The sequence below is a fragment of the Lepisma saccharinum genome, chromosome 30, assembly GCF_977018435.1.
Source record: "Lepisma saccharinum chromosome 30, izLepSacc3.1, whole genome shotgun sequence".
In the NCBI taxonomy this organism is placed as follows: domain Eukaryota; kingdom Metazoa; phylum Arthropoda; class Insecta; order Zygentoma; family Lepismatidae; genus Lepisma; species Lepisma saccharinum.
In genome coordinates this window covers 2,918,010-2,936,073 of record NC_139258.1, presented here as the reverse complement: position 1 = coordinate 2,936,073, position 18,064 = coordinate 2,918,010, and the positions used below count along the sequence as shown (strand labels likewise).

The 18,064-nt window shown below is 40.2% G+C and overlaps 1 protein-coding gene across 2 annotated transcripts in view; it reads left to right on the top strand.

The window, feature by feature from the left end:
- Nucleotides 1-15,091, top strand: part of LOC145981805 (uncharacterized) — a 101,312-nt gene extending 86,221 nt beyond the window's left edge. For both annotated transcript variants that reach the window (XM_083115233.1, XM_083115232.1), the window contains exons 2-5: nt 6,447-6,554; nt 9,428-9,642; nt 12,047-12,208; nt 14,254-15,091. In XM_083115233.1, coding sequence (XP_082971359.1) covers nt 6,447-6,554; nt 9,428-9,642; nt 12,047-12,208; nt 14,254-14,723 — 955 coding nt within the window. In that variant the 3' untranslated portion in view covers nt 14,724-15,091. The remainder of the gene's footprint in view (nt 1-6,446; nt 6,555-9,427; nt 9,643-12,046; nt 12,209-14,253) is intronic.
- Nucleotides 15,092-18,064: the final 2,973 nt, after the last annotated feature.

The following is an 18,064-nucleotide window of genomic DNA, read 5'->3' as shown; positions in this document are numbered from 1 at the left end:
ACGAAATCTTCGGACGGATTATTAGGAAGTCACAAGCAGACGGGAATCATAGCCACTTTCAAACCAAGTTCCGAGTTCATGGAACCGATCATCTACACGCCCTCTTCGCCGATCTATTTTCCAGTATGTCACAACCGCATAGACGACATAGAGTTGGTGGTGACGAACGAGAAAGGAGACGTGGTGGATTTCGCAGGTGCCACTACGACGGCCATCGTGGAGATCAACATATAATAAATAACCATACATGTAAAATGGAGCAAATCGAAAGTTACGAATTGCAATCTTTCCCTCCCAACCGTCGCACGTTCGCCAATCTGAACGAAGCGAACAGGGAGATCGAATACGACGTGGACGTAGGCGACGGGTTCATTCATCCTCACAGAGCGGACCTCTACCTTCAATTCGACGTGGTGAAGAAGGAAAGCGGAGACGCGTTTCCCGCAGCAGCAAACTTGATACTCGTGGACAACTTCGTGCCTCACCTGTTCTCGCAGGTGGAGGTGAGGAAACACAACACCGTCATCGACAGAATAGATTATCCAGGCATCACGTCGACGGCAGTGGGAACGTTGAAATTATCCAAAACGGACGCAGCGTACTACCAGGCCGGGGGATTCGAAGCCGGGACCAAAATATCGACGAGAAGTCACACGGTGCTCTTTCCCATGCGTCTGCTGCCTGGTTTCTTCTCGGACTACAAGGAGATCATGTGGAAGGGAGGACTGAGGATCACGTTTCGAAGAGCGGCCAACGACAACAACGCACTGATGCGATACGCTACTTTGGGTCCGGACGGCACCACGCCGATAGCCAACACTTTACCCGAAGCAGCAAAATGCGTCATCCGGAGCATGGAATTGAGAATGCCGGTGGTGGAATACGAAACGAATTACGCCCTCAAGTACAAAGCGGAGATCTTGAAAAGTCCGCAGGTGCCGATTCACTTTCACGGTTACCAGTGCGTACAGAAGGTGGCATCGGGAAGTCACATGGAATTCGACGTGACGACGCAGTTCAACAACATACAGTTCGATATGCCAGATTTCGTCGTAGTGCTCTTTCAGACCGGGAGGGACAAGAATCAGGAAAAAGATTCCAGCAAGTTCGACGACTGCAAGATCAAGAACATTTATCTCAAGAATGGACGCAACGAAGTGTTCCCGCGCGAGAATTACAACCTCGACATGACCAAAAACGATTACCTCAAACTTTACGAAGCGTTCTCGGCTTACAAACGCGTGACCGAGGGAAGCGTGGACATGTACTACACCCCCAGCGAATTCAAAGCACGGAGACCCATGACCGTCATCAACACGACGAAGAGAAAGCAGGTGGTGGTCAACGATCGAACCAACATCAAGATCGTCTGCGAGTTCCACGATGCCTTGCCCGAGGATACCCTATGCAGTGTCATCCTGATTGCAGAGAAGTCCTTCGCCTACGACGTGAAGAACGAGAGGGTCACAGAGCAGTTTTAACAAGTTTTTTAACATCTTTTCTTGCACAAATAAGAAATTTTTTGTACTAGCACAATCAGTTACAATAGCACAATACGAATTTCACTAGTTCAGATCAGTTACAAATATCAATTTCATTAGTTATCAGTTACAATATCTTTTTTTGCACTATAGCACGAGAGACAAATCAGAAAATTTGCACAAAAAAATTTGTTGTTGTTTTTACACAAGAAAATTAACTATAAAATTCTTTCTTTTTTTATCGTTTCAGATGCTGTCGAAACATCAAAAACACATACACACACACTAGAAAAAAAAAGCATGCAACCTTATTTGTAACACACACATATATTCTCCATCTTCATCAAGAAAATATTATAATAAACATAATTATTTTTATCTATATCTCACAATAAAACTCTATATCCAAAAATATTACAACATCAAAATAACACTAGAGTCGTTAGCACACGTTGCATGCATTACGGAGGTCCTCTGTAGAGTTTCATGGAAGTTTGAGAAAAAAAAAACACGTGAAACTCTACAGAGGTGTGGTTATCTAGAACCGCAGCCGTTAGAAAACCTTTTACTTTTTTTGGTTGGGCACCACGCACCCTGGCGAGGTTATAGGGGCCAGGAATCCTAAAAAACAACAATTATTATTTGTTTGTTTGTGTCACAATACGGAAATAATAAGAGGCAGGCGCGCGCGTGTGGCACATCCTTCCCCGAGAAAGGTTTACAAAGGTCACGATATATAAACATTTTTGGTCCCCCGGGGTTGGAAAATTACGATAAGGTGCATTCATCCTTCAAAGGATGAGAGGATGAGAGGATGAGAGAATGAGAGGATGAGAGAATGAGAGGATGAGAGGATGAGAGGATGAGAAGATGAGGGGATGAGAAGATGAGAGTGCATCTTTCACTCATCACTGCTTTTCTGCGCCGTGAAACATCGTCAGCGCAATAAATAAGGCGCGGAACGTGGGGAGAAAGTGATACACACGCGCGCGTGTGTGTGCGTGTGTGTGGCACATCGTTCCCGAAAGAGAGAGGTTTACAAAGGTCACGATATACAAACATTTGACCGGGACTTGGAAAATTACAATAAGATGCATTCATCCTTCAAGGATGAGAGGATGAGAGGATGAGAGCTCATCTTTCACTCATCACGGCTTTTTTTGCGCCGTGAAACATCGTCAGCGCAATAAATGAGGCGTGGAACGTGGAGAGAAAGTGAGTTTTTGAGGGTTTGGCGGTCGTGGGGTCAAGAAATCAAAATTGTTGTCAAAGGTACATATTGACTACTACTACTAACATTCACGATAGCCCCACGGACCATTTCCGCCAGGGTTAGGTTAGGCTGGGTTAGGTAAGCATAGTTAAAAAAAATTCTCGTAAGAAAAAGGCACGTTTGGAAACCCTGCAGAGATCGCGTGACTTTCAACGCTCTCGCCATCTGCACGCACACAATGGAAACAACGGCATAATGTGGCAGGCACGTAAAAAGTGATTAATTCTTGTTCGGCAACATTCAAAAACGAAGTTTTTACTTTCCGTGAAAGAAAATACCTCCAAGAACGTCCAGAATGCTAAACAAACTCATTTCATTAAGTACTTTCTCCTGTAAATTGAAGAAATCCGTCCGGGCGATATCGCATATTTACCTCCGTTGCTAATTCGCTTTCGTTACACACAATATGGCGGGCAAATCTTGACTCACGTTGTCTATCGTCAGCTGATATGCAGTGTTTCCGAACTTATTAACCGAAAAATGCCGCACAAACTATTCACAGAAGGTTTTTAAGCGAAAATTGATCCACAAACCATTCACGGAAGGTTAGGTTAGGTTCAATTAGGTTAGGCAAACAGAGAAAATTAAATTGGGAAAAAAAACTGCTTACACGTCATCTTGTAAAACTACCGCGTGGTTGCAACACTAAAAGGGGGTTACATAATCGAACGCACGGAACATTTGATTCACGTAGTCGACGGTAATGGTGGCAAGAGCTATCGTGCATTGGAGATACATTAATGTCGAAAAATACATGATTTACCGGCCGAATAAGTTGAGGGAAGGGAGAAATCACTTCCACGAGCTTCCAAAAGTCTACAGAAACTCAGTTCCCTAAGTAGTTTCTCTGTAAATTTGAAGAAATGTGTTTTCACTATACCATACTGTTACCAAACCGTTCCTCTTACAAACACTTGTATGCATTTCGAAGTGATATTTTTGTAATATTGAGAACATGTTATGTGACGATCATAGTCATTTGCAGTGTAACACCGTTCCTTATAACGTTCGGTAAATTTCTCGTAAGGGACAGACGCATTTCATCAAATTTACAGGTGAAATTACTTACCGAATGCAGTTTCTTTATACTTCTGGAAGTTCGTAGAAGTGTTTTCTCGCATCGTTCATTGAATTTTGCCGGTAAATCATCTATTTTTCAATATTAATATGTGACCGATGCACGAATTGCTCTTCCATCCATTTACTTCCAGGTGGATGTAGTCTGTGTGTGATGACGTAATCCCGGTCAGTGTTTCCAAACATGTGTTTTTGTAACTGAAGAAGGTACGTTTCCGCAAATGGTTTGTGAGGCTTTGTGTCAATGGTTCGTGGGGCTATGCGAGAATGGTGTGTGGGGCTACGCATATTTTTTTTTTCGAAACCAATTTTTAACTATTGTAACCTATACGTGAACCTACCTAACCTAACCTTACCGGAAATGGTTCGTGGGGCTATGTGTCAATGGTTTGTGGGGCTACGTAGGTATTTTTGGGTGCAGTGGGGTGGAAACACTGCATGCCGAGTACGGTAGTGAAACTGTGACCGCCATTTTGTGTGTTTCCGAAGGCAAAAAGAAACTAAGAAAACTTACTCGATATGTCGCAAATAGAGCTTATTTCCGTGAAATAAGCGAAATGCCACCTTCAGCAATGTTTCTCAATGCAGAATACGTAAGTACGAATATTCAAATTAAACGAACTAGCAAATTTCAGCCGTCTGTACCTTACGAGAAATTTACCTAACGTTCTATTACTTTATAACCAAGCTAATCTATTGAAAATCGTACATCATCTTTTGTTTGCAGTGAACTTTGTGTATAGATAGGCTAATCTAAACACATTAAACACACATACTGTATGTCTTATTAAATATCTTGTGCTTTTAAATTTGCTGAATTGCTATGTAGACTAATATATTTGTGTAAAACTGGTGTAATAAGGTAGCCACGCTCTTCACAGCACCATAAACCTTAAAATAATGATAAAAGTAAACGCATCAACTGACACAGATAGTGCATAGTCTGTAGCTCAGAAAGAATGTTTAAGTACATCGTCAAGAAAGATGCAGGAAGGTGCATTAATAAACGCGTCATTTAATGCATTAAGATACAGTTCGACATATAGAAATACTTACTTACATCATATGATGATTATGCATTTTGGTGTTATGTTTGCAAATTATATTAAAAAAGTTCATGAAAATGTAAACCTGATTCTTGGCAAATGGAAAAAAAACACACTTAAATTCATCAATCGATGCTTTTCAGGCGTATCAATATATTATGATGCATTTAGTGTTTTCTGTGTACAGTTTAAACTGTTCCTCAATCTACTATGTGTGTCAACAGGGTTCGAACTTGCGGCCGCTTACAAGGCAAAAGAGTGGGGGAACGAGTAATTATGTTACTTAGGTTAGGTTATGTTAACATGCTAAATGCTTCCAAGCACTGCTTCATAAATATATGTTAATGCCCTTCACATGAAATAAAATAGATTTCGTTTTTCAATATACCGTATTTGGGTGTGTATATGACGCACATCCTTTCTTGTACACATTTTTTTTTTTAAAGAAAAATCTTTATCACTGAATATACCGGGTGTCCCAGATGTCTTTCCCTGATTACAAACTTTATTCATATCCGCTATATATAAGGTAGAGATGTGAAAGTGGTGCCAAAATGTTGGTAAACTAGCAAAGTTTTTTGTTCCAGGTTTCAGTAACGCGGCTGTAGTGTAGCAGTGTCAGTCCCCAGGAAACCGAAAATGGTCAGAAATCAGGAAAAAGCTCAGTGTGTCCCCTGGTACCATTAGGCAACAAAGCCTGTACAATTTGCACTTTGTATGCACGAAAAAATAAACATTTGTGTAAGATGTCATAAAGATAACTTTTTGGCTGATGTTTTACGTTGTTTGAAATCGCTGAGGTTGATGGTTCGGCCACTTCTCGGTAAGTCAGCAACAGATTCTTGAACTTGTCATACCACGACTTAATGCTCTCGACATTGGGCGGCATCTTTCCATAAGTTGTTTGAAAGTTCCTCTGCACTGTTATTGGTGACCGGGTCTCATGACACAGATTTTTCCTGATTTGTGAACATTTCCGGTTTTCTGGTCACTGACACTGCTACACTACAGCCACATTACTGAAACCTGCAACAAGTAAACTTGGTTAGTTTTCCAACATTTTGGCACAACTTTCACATCTCTACATTGCATATAGCGGATATGAATAAAGTTTGTAATCAGGGAAAGACATCTGGGACACCCGGTATAATTAATTTGCAGTATTTCAAATATAAAGTAATGTGTAGGTATACTTTCAACAAATAACTTACCTTAATCTAATTAGGAGAAAATACATTTTTATCTTCTTCGTCACACACCGCAAGAAAGCAAGAAGGAAATCCTCAAACTCAGAACAGAGAAAATGTCCAGATATGAATGTAATCAAAAAATTGAGTATCGGCGCATAAGACGCACCCCGTTTTTCAGACTTATTTTTAAAGGAAATAAGTGTCTTTTACGCCGGGAAATACTGTAATGTACACCAAATGTAAAGAGTTTTCTATATGTATAGAACATGTATTACATAAATGGTTTCATGTATACATGTGAAACCAATTATGCTAAGAGAGTATTACGATTGCCCATTCCTGCTTTAAATTAAAATAAATAAATATATCTATTTTCCAGAGATGTTTTCCAAGCCAAAACTGAAGATAGTATGAAGGACACAAACATGGCTGCCTCTTCATTGATGCGATGCATCATGCCCCTCCTTGGCCTCCATTTTGTATCCAGGTACAGTGTTTGCTGAATGTTTCTTGTTAGTTTATAACATTTGTTTATTAATTTTCATGTGTAATGTTTCCTCCTTGCATTTTAGGATGATCATTTAACATAATTTATTAATTTATTTTCCTGCCTAATTATTCAAATAACTGATTTTAAACAATTAATAATTATTACCATTCTAATTATTACATCACTACTGACTAGTAATGGCGATGGGGGGGCAGTTGCCCCCCAATTTTCGCCACTTTTGTCCCCGCACTATGCTAAACCTTATCTACAAAGATAAATATACTGTCTTTGCCCCCTCCCCCAGTTTTGGAACCCAATCGCCGCCACTGGTACTGACATTATTTTGCGTGCCTCATTTACAGCAATAATAATAAATTATCAAACTGACACATGGTTTATTACAGATGCTTAAATGGCGAAATTTACAAATTATAGGCATTTACAAACATTTATACGTTAATCCAATTATAGACAGTAATAAATTCATTTTGTAATTTACATAGAGTAAGACCACTTTTTTTGAATGCTCCTGTATACTCTGTCCCTCATATCTCTGGAGCGAGCGAACGAAAACAAGGCTCGGCTAGTGAACACGTGATAGGAAACTGCATTGCGTGGAGGGGGAAAAGAGACTGCAGATACCAACTACTTGCAGCTTCGCTCCGCACACTCGCTTTCTCCTCGTATCTACCGTTATGCGCGGCCTATACTCTGTCCCGGGAATCTGTGAAAAAGGCCGCGCATATCGGCAGAGAAGGGGAGACTGCGAGTTGGCGGAGCGAAGCAGTGCACTTCCTCCTGAGTCATTACTTGCGCAGAGACTAATTTTCGTTCCCTCGCTCCAGAGATACGCGGGATATAGTATAGCAAATTTCTAGAATGTTTCACAGACTTATGAATCACCCTATATTTTTCTAGAAATTTTGAAACTTTCTGTCCGTTGTATATTATAACGTAGTCAATAACTAGTATTTGGAGAAGATACTACTACAAGAGTCAAATTAAAACCTTAAATGCCTGACAAAAATTACAGGACAAACTGTATACAGCTCAAATTTACACGAGGTATGAACTGTAATTTACAAAAAGACTCAAGGCTGCAACACTGATCAAGTGAGCTTCAAAACGCCATTTTTGTTATTTTAAAGATGGCGTCTCCTCTACACACCTGCACCAGTGAAGAGGAGTGCTTTCTAGCCCTCTGTCAGCCTAAAACTTACAGAAATCTCTCGGCAAATGAAAATTCAATATCTCCGTGCATGCTTACCACACCAGCAAGTTTCCTAATGGAGGAGAAAGTTCGACAATGGCCTCAGTTCGCAGGCAGATGGGTGGAAAGGCCTTCGTAGTGGCTCATAAGTGACTGCACGTGGACCCCAATGACTTATTCTTCTTGAGGTATACAGGCACTAACTCAAAGTTGACCGAACCGAACACCCGCTACGAAGTGACAATGGAGTTTGTTTTATTCAAAAGTAATTGCCACAAGTGTTAAGACATTTATCCCACTGGGAGACGAGACGATCAATTCCAGTCTTGTAGAAACAGTTAGGTCGCTGATGGATCCACAACCTCACCCACTGTTGCACTTCCTAGTCCGAATGAAACCGACGTCCACGAATGTCTTTCTTCAGGTCGCCAAAAATGTGGAAGTCACAAGGGGAAAGATCGGGGCTGTACGGAGGATGTTCAAGCGTTTCCCAGCCAAATGTCTGAAGCTTATCCCTCACCAGTACGGGGACGGGCGTTATCATGCAAAAGGATGATTCCGTCCGACAGCATTCCAGGGCATTTTGACTTTATGGAACGTCGCAGTTTCTGCAACGTGTCTGCATAGCACTGCGCATTGATTGTGGCTCCACGCTCTAGGAAGTCGACAAGCAGAGGGCCCTTGCAGTCGAAGAAGAAGTTCATCATGACCTTACCGGAACTCGTCTGGACAGCTTTGGATTTCTTTGGCGGGGGGAGAATCGACGTGTTTCCATTGTTGGCTTTGTCGTTTGCTCTCGGGCTCAAAATGGTGGCACCACATTTCGTCCCCTGTGACGATACGTGACAGAAACGCATAATCTTCCTCGTGGTACCGCTGCAAATGACTCAGGTATGCAGTCATTCTGTCAATCTTTTGTCCCTCCCTCAGTTGATGCGGAACCCACTGCGTGCAAATTTTTCGGTACTGCAGGTTATCTTTGATAATGGCATGCACAGAGCAATGACTAATGCCAACCTCAACACGAATTTCTTCCTCTGTGATTCGTCGGGTCTTCCCAGATCAGATCATCGATCCTCGCAATCACATCAGGCGTAATGGCGCGCGATGGGCCTGTCCCGGCCGCGGATCGTCTTGCAGTGATGTGCGTCCTTCGCGGAATCTCTTCTGCCACTCGTGCACACTTGTCAGGGACATGCAGTGTTCGCCATACACTGCAGACATGCGACGATGAATTTCGCGTGTTCCAGCACCCTCAGCCACCAAGAAACGAACCACACCTCTCTGCTCTTCTTTGCTTGCCTCCATTTCCAATGCTGGACGAATACACTTTTCACTACGCTCACCTCCTGGGCAATGACAAAGCAACTGTGTGGACCTGTGCGTTTTCACTATGCAGTTCTCCTACCCTACAGATGGTAGTATCGATACGTAACAACAGTGTTGCCAGCTTTTGCGAGGAATGTGTTTTATGGTGGGTGTTCGGTTTTCATTTGACTGCCCCTCATATATGTAGATCAGCTATAGGTCTGTGATAAAATGCAGGAAACTTGTGCCACCCAACATACAGGAACCTACTAGATAAGAAAGAAAATCAAATTTAGGTTTTCAATTGGCTCTCCCTTGTAATTTGCCTTCTAATGCATCGAATGCATTGCAGAACGTACAAAGTGATGCATCTGGGCGGGAAGGCGAGGAAGGCTTCGACGGAGGGGACTTTGGCTGTGCAGGATGTACTCCTCCGTCTCATGAATCGGGAGATGAATCTCCTGGGTACCACCGCCGTGCTGGAATGCATCTCGCTCAGCATCCCGCAAATTCTGCTCAGGATGGTCGCCTGGACGCAAGACACCAGCTGGCTCAGCCTTTCTGCTGGTAAGTTCTCAAACCAAGTATCTCAATAATAATAATAATAATAATAATAGAAATGTTTAATTAAAATAACTAAGTTATAATTAAATTAAATATTATTTAAATATGTAAATTTATTAATGTTGCATTTTTATTGTTACACGAATACGTGAAAAGATGGTATATGAATATAGACATAACATCATATATATTTTATATCTAGCTTGTGTGTACTTAATATTGCCAAATTTTGCATAAAACACGGAAAAGTAATGACAAATAGGTAAAGAATTGAATATTTATCGAACTTGAAAAAATGGATGCTGGATCCAGTTGACGAAAATTGAAGTTCCTGATTCATAAGTAGTAGTGTGCATAAATCATCTTTCGTCCTGTCCTTCAAAGCCGTACGATTCCAATATTATAATAATAATAATAACCATATACAATCGAGTACAGAGCATGCTGAAAAGTAATTTTTCACTTTTTTATTTTAGTATTTAGTAAGTTTCTCGGGGAGGGGGGTACGAACCCCTGGACCCTCCCCCTAAATACGTCCTTGCTTGCAATGGAATCTCTACATAGGCTCTCCAACTTTAAAGATTACAATTCCGGGAGATATATCTGACTAACTCACTCTCTAGCATTCTTAAACCTGAAGGTTTATGGCTGCAGCAACACAAGCCTTCCATCTGTCCCTATCCTGGGCAAGATCAATCCAATCTTTTCCATCCTTATCGATTTCCTTTAGGTCCATCTCAACGTTATCGTCTTGGCCTTCCTACTGGTCTCTTACCATCAGGTTTCCCAACAAGAATTCTGTAATCTCTTCTATCCTCGCCCATTCGTGCCACATGACCTGTCCACCTAAGTCTTCTTCATTCTATTATTCTAATATCATCTGGACAGGAATACAAATTATGCAACGACATGAAGATTTCTTTACAGCTTCTAAACCTTTTAGATTAAGAATGTTTTGTGAAACTTATTTCCTGTAAATAAGCTGTCTCCTGTTTCAGGTCTTGTGAATACAAAATTGAACCAACTTCAACCAAACAATCTATCAACCTCAATTTGTAACTAATCAAGAGAAAATAAATATACTGATGCAGATTCTTTTGAAGTTGTAATACAGGATGATTCAAAAGTGTCTTGACATTTTAATCAGAAAGCATTTTATTGATAGAATAGAAGACAAACTCAATACATTTCAATGTGGTCGCCCTGTAAGTCTAGGCATAGCACACCTCTCTCTGAAAAACACACAATGAAACCCGACAAAAAAATCTTGAGGAGTCAGGTCTGGAGAGCAAGCCGGTCAGTGTTGGTGAACCACCGCCGACCCACCTATCGGGGAAAGTATCAGCGAGGTAGTCACGAACAATTCTGGCGAAATGGGATGGTGCACCATCTTGCTGGAAAAAACAGTGTCTTTTATCCCGTCCTGAAGACCATTCATTAGCGATGTAAGGAAAATGTCAAGAGACTTTTGAATTACCCTGTACTACAGTGCGTTCAGTTTGGCTCGGGGCCGAGATAGCGCGTTACTGCAGACGACGAAACATGACGCAGATGCCGGGATTTGTAATGTCCCGTCATACCGAACAATCTGCTTGCAACCTCTGAACAGTTATAGGTAAAAATACAGTCCTTAAAAATACGTAGGATTAAGATAAAATCCAATGAGAATAGTTATGGACGATTTGCTGAGCAATACTTATGTATCCCACTGTACATAGGCAGTATCGGCAATTTGATACCAAAACTGATGGGGAGGGGGTGCAATTTATTTTATCTTGATAGTCAAGGCTTAGCATTAAGAGGTCATAGTGCAAGGGCATAAAATGGGGGGGGCACTGTCCCCCTTAATCGGCTCCGCTGTACATAGGTATACATTTTATAGACACACACATAGATACGCATACATACAGTATTAGCAGTGACTAATTTGATTAGTTTTGATTTATGTATGTGTGATACAGGATTACAAGAATTTTTATTCTCATCTTTATTCCATTCTGTGGCATAACATAAAGAATGAAATCAAACATGTCATCATCATACCTTGTTTAAATTTACAAATGATCCAGAGCTGTTAAAAAGAAACTCCTTTTAAAACACAGAATTAAAGAATTCATTCAAAACACAGATCACACAGATACTGTAGCTTTAAGTATAAAAATGCGTAACGCTTGCAGCGCCACTAGAGTGCGCGTCAAATCTCCTGCATATGGCCTTGAACGGCTGAACAGCACCAGCGAATCATAGACGTGCGGCGTTGCCTATTTCCGTGACAACCACGCTGTCTCTTTTCCGTGTGAGATTTCGACATGGCACCGCTGCAGTGCGCTGCTATTGGCTACCACCATATGCAGGAGATTTGATGCGCACTTTAGCGACATGGAATGAAATACTCGATTGTTTTCAGGATCCGTAAAGCATGTACTGGGAATATGGGCTCCTTCCCTGCAACTCACGTGGACGGTGTCCGTATTTCTTCCCTGGGTATGGCAGGTGCAGGATCACGTGGCGGAAATTGTTGAGATGCCAAAAACACTCTTCAGCTTCCTCTGGCACGGAGCTCTCACTTGTAAGTACTATCTTTGCATATTTCTTTAGTAGATGATGTCATTCTAACAGAATATACGCAATCAAAAATTAATCACAGACATCGAAACAATCCCAACATCGAGATGTTATAAATTTCACAGATTCATAAGCACAGTGTAATGCACAGGTGGTGTTAGGCAAATTGTCCATGACTAGTTTCATTAATTTCTCTCTTGTATTCTGTGAGTTTTTGAGGGATAGATTTCAACATGTGGTGGTGCAGAGGTTAGTGAGAGATTCTTTCTTCAAGTCTTGAAGCTCTCCGTTCGTAAAAACAAATACACTGGACATGGTGGTGGACGATTTGCTTCTTAATACTTATACTTCCCACTCTACATTAACTGTACAAAATCTTTGCATGTTCATTGCTAGCTTGAAGTTGCCCCATGTAAAGTTACATTGTTTCGTGTTTCACGTTCAGGCATTCTCAGGGAAAGTTCAAATCCTGTAATGTTGTATTTTAATCTTCCATTGGCTATCTTTTGGTCGTGTCCGAGAGGTGCAAGAACGTACTTAAAGTGAACATACTTCAATAATGGTCTTATCAGTTAAGTCTTGAAGTCTTGGACTGGAAGCAAAAATCTTTCGAATTACAATTCGACTGCAGCGCCCCATACGATCAGTAGGTAAAACTAAGAACACATTGTTTTTCTCGCGTTATAAACACTTCGTCTTAAAAATTTACATTTCCACACAATAGCAGAACTATAACCATAAGGTTGCTTATATGTCCCGGATTTTCCAGGACAGTCCCGGAATGGTGTGCATAATGTGGACTTAAAACTCCTCACTCAATGGACTCGGCGAGCCTCCGTGGCACAGCGGTTAGTGTACTTGATCTACAAAGTCACAGGTTCGAACTCGGATCAGGCATGGGTCATTGTGGTTGTAATATCACCAGTTCCATCAGTCAATCATTCATCCTCGTCGCGACTATTCCAATAGGTAGAAAAGCAACGTAAAAATAAAGTAGAGTAGCATAGTCATTTTGAAGCAATTCTACAGGGTGTCCACATGAAACCTCCCCGATTTCAAATTATAATTGTACGGAAACTATTCGACACAGAGCCTTGCGGTTTGCGGCATCATGTAAAGCAACTAGCAAATAATGAGGACAGTACAAGAAAGAGCGCAGTGCGTCATGTGGTATGCGGAAACGAGACTGCCAATCTCAGTTCGAAGACATTTCAGACGTGCGTTTGAACGGCAGCCACCAGACGTAAACAATTAAGGCTTGGCAGGACAAGTTTCTAGCCACTGGGAGTGTTAAGACAGTCAACTTCTGGCAGAAAACGCACTTTAGAGGTGATGAGGGAAGCCTTCGAGAGAAGCCCGTCAAAGTCAGTTCGCAGAGCGTCACGAGAGCTGAACATCCCATGTGCTGCATAAACATCTTCGTCTGTATGCATACAAAGTGCAAGCTGTTTAGGCACTGCAGCCACAAGAGAGACCACAACAGTTTGCTATTGAAATGCTGGACCGAATCGTGTGTAAACAAACATTCACAAACATAATTTTTCATTTTTGGGATAGTTAATCGGCACAACGTTCGCGACTTCATCACCGCCGACATACTAGTGCGCACATGGGTCTATCTCGAGTATCGGCTAGACATGTTGAGGGTTACGAAAGGAGTCCACGTAGAAGTACACTAAAATAAATAAAAATAAGAAGAAACATTTGAATTGCTTTGAATTTATTTGTCCTATCTCCCGACTGGCAGTCTCCCTTCCACAATCCTACCTTGAGGTGTGGAGATCTTCAACCGGTAATAGGGTGACCTGGGGTCAGCACGTCGAACCCTCAGCCGTTATAAGAGATTTCCGAGACCAGGTTAACGCTACTCACTCGTAGCTCCCCAATTTCTTCACGATGGTGGGTTGCCACCGGTTCCATGTACAGGCCGAAAACCCAGGAGGACACGAACCCATGCCAATTGTAATAGGAAATCAGGGAGGTTTCTTGTGGACATCCTGCACTTAGGAGCAATATAAATGGACCAATGGTTCCCTTTTCCGCCGGCAGGTTCAAGATCCCTGATGTTGATTTCCTTTGCTTCCGTTGCTGGATACGTCGTGTTCTTGGGCTGCGTCGCTCACTCGCTGGCCACCTTTGGCGTGCACTTGGCAAGCATCGAAGACAGATCTGTAAAAAGAAGCGGGCTGGAGGGCCTTGCATCGAAGGCTCTGGGTTCGGTTCTCACCGTCTTCACCTTCGTCGACTGCCAGAAGTTCGATCTATCGAGATGCTTCTACTATTACTTCCTGTCGTTTCTAGAGAACGTCTTGGTGTTCTATGGCCTCCTCTACCTCCTGAGTTCGAAGGAAGGCCAGGAAGCAGACACATCCAAGGGAAATTTAGAAATCCTATCAGTTGGTTGTGTCATTTTGTACTTTCTTAGTGCAATTCCTATGATATTCTACTACCTGGTTCTCGAGTATGAGAGCCCGTTGACTAAGGAGACGATATCCGATCAAGACAAGCATATGCAGTAACAATAAAGCTACTATACAACCTTTTTATGTTAAGAAAATGATTCTATCACTTAATAATTTTCAATGTAGTTTGCCAATTAGATGATATTTGATGTACAATAAGGCTTATCTGCTACGTATAATTGACTATGAACAAATATTAATCTCAGTTTATACATATAAAGTTAGAATGGTTCAAGTCCATATAATTTAGAATGGTTCAAGTCCATATAATTTATCTCAGCGTAGTTGGACAATTAGATGATATTTGATGTACAAAAAGGTTTATCTGCTACATATGACTACGAATAAATATTAATCTAAGTTTAGACATAAACTTAGGATTGTTCAAGCACATTCTGTGTACGTGTTATGAAAATAAGTTTTATTAGCAAAGCAGTTTATCTTGGTCATTTATTATATTAATGTGAACATTGTTTAACTCGCTAATATGAATGATTTTCTATTCGCACTACAAGCTGGTTTGTTTTATTTTCGATGTGTTTTTATTTTTAGTTGAACTAAATGTAGAACCATTACTTCGCTAAAGTAACCTGACTTACATGTAGACAGTTAACGTAATATGTCCAATCTTAATGTATCTATTACAAGAGTGAAATTAAAACATTAAAAGTCTAATAAAAATTACAGGACAAACTGTATACAACTTACAAAACGACCTCAAGGCTGCAACACTGATCAAGTGAGCTTCAAAACGCCATTTTTGTTCCTTTAAAGATGGTGTCTCCTCTACACACTTGCACCGATGAAAGGGAGTGGTTTCTTACCCTCTGTTGGTCTAAAACTTACAGAAATCTCTCGGCAAATGAACATTCAATATATCTGTGCATGCTTGCCACACCAGCAAGTTTGCTAATGGAGGAGAAAGTTCGACAATGGCCTCAGTTCGCAGGCAGATGGGTGGAAAGGCCTTCGCAGTGGTTCATAAGTGACTGCACGTGAACCCGAAACACTTATTCTTCTTACAGGTATTAACTCAAATTTGAAAATATATGTAGATCAGCAATAGGTAGGGGCATGCATATTTCGTTTTTGATGAAAAAACGAAATTTCAAAACGCACATTGTAGTGTTAATTTTTCATGGTTTTGAAAGGTGAGAGATGCATTTTGCTACCATGTTTTGTCACGAATACGAAATGAACTGCAAAATGGGAAATATACTCGTAAACACGAAATTTAGGTTTTTTTGCCGACGAGACACCTTCTGAGGTCTGAATTATCCTGATAGTTATGCAATTCACGGAAAATTTATTAATTCCGCTGTTAATATTGGAGAAGCAAAGATGGGCTCCTTTACACAGAAATAAACTTAATACCCTCATAACTATTACAAGTGAAATGTTAATTTTGTGTGATAAGTGTAGTTTTTAAATCAAATTTAAGATTATATCCACAATTTTAAAACCAAAATGTCTTTTTATATACCACTTTTCATCCGATTTTTCACCGCTATAACACCGAAATTTTATTTTATTTACAGCTTTTGAACCCGAATTTGACTCTGTTTTTATTTTCCTGTAGTTTACGGTTATTACAAGCATAAGAAAACAGTTTTTCTTTGTGACGTTTCAGGAGAACACACGCTCCTTTCATCAGACATTTATTTTCATTTTGACTAAAGATACAGTTATAACAATGGTTAGTAAGTTTTTAAACAAGAAGAATCCGTTATATAATGGATGTTGTCAATGTTACATTGTTGTAATGTAGCAACTTAACTGTGAAAAAAGCAGTCTGTTTTATTTTTATTTCAGATTTTTTTTAAATTATGAATCCCAAATATCATCAGGTAATTCAAATTCATCATTGTTTTCACAAAGTCTCTTGATGTTTTCTGTTACATTAAATTTTAAAGAAGGTGGCTTACTCCATTTCTGAAAAAGAAAACTCCATACTGGATCTATGTTACCATTTTCATTATTTAATTTATTCCAGTGTTCTTCTGCAATGAACGAAGCTTCCCAGACATTCAACTCTGTGTTTCCCGTTAATCTTTTTAAAACCCTTCTCTTTTTAATCAAATACTTCTCTTCGATGATATGAGTTGACAAACCTGTTCTTGGGTTTAGATTTATAATGTCCAAATCGTGTTCGTGCCATCTTATTGCCATATTCCTTGCTGTTTGTCCCACATAATCCTTTGAACATGAACAACTTATATTATATATTCCTGTGGTTTCCACATCTGGTAGCGAGTTTCTCATTTTGAATTCATTAAATGTACATTCCAAACTTCTTGGGTGATTTAAAAACAATTTTGAAATTAAAACTTCTAAAAAATTTTGCAATTTTATGTGAGAATCCCTTGTGAAATGGAATGCACACAAATTTCTTTTCAACAGATTTTTCATCTTTGTCTGTATTTCTCTTTTCCTTTAGTTTTCTTGCGACTTGTTTTTTTGATTTGGTATATTCTGTTAGTGTGAAAGCCATTTTCTTTTGCTATATTAAAAAGCCTTTCTTCTTCATTTTTGATATCCTCATTATTAGAATATAGTCTTTGTGCTCTCAGGAAAAAAATTAAAAATATGTTATCCATTGTTATACGCGAATGTTCTGAATTTCTCATGGATGTATTTTTCCCCCGCTAATTTTTTCCTATGGACTGATGTTTGAATTGTTGAGTCAGTTGTCTTAATTTGCAGATCAAGAAAAGAAATTACATTGTTATTCATGGGATCGCAAGTGAATTTTATGCGACGATGTGATTCATTTAACAATTTAAATACGTCCAGGATGATGTTCTCATTTTTAGCAATAATTAGCACATCATCTACATACGAGGGTCACTATTTATATTTTGAGCCTAACAATGAAAAAACAGGAATTTGGCATTGAAAACTGCTTTATTGTTTTTCGAAGTATTCTCCTTTATGGTCAATACACTTTTGCATTCGTTCGAACCATTTGTCAAAGCAGTTTTTCCAATCTTCTTGAGACACCTCCATAATATGGTTTTTGAACGCATCAACGGCGTCTTCCGCCGACGAAAATCGTTGTCCACGCAATTTATTCTTGACATTCGGGAACAAGAAGAAGTAATTGGGTGCCAAATCAGGACTGTACGGCGGATGACCCATCAATTCGATTTTTTGACTGTTCATAAAGTCGGTTGTTAGACGAGATGTGTGACAGCTGGCATTGTCTTGATGAAGAATGATCCGAAGGCGTTTGTTTGTTTTCCGTATTTGACCGAAGACCTCTGGCAAACAAATTGTTGTGTACCTTTCAGAGTTGACCGTTCTACGTTCCTCTAAAGGCACAGTTGCCACATGACCAGTTTTCCCGAAAAAACAGGCGACCATTTGTTTCGATGTGCTTCGAGCGCGAACAACTTTTG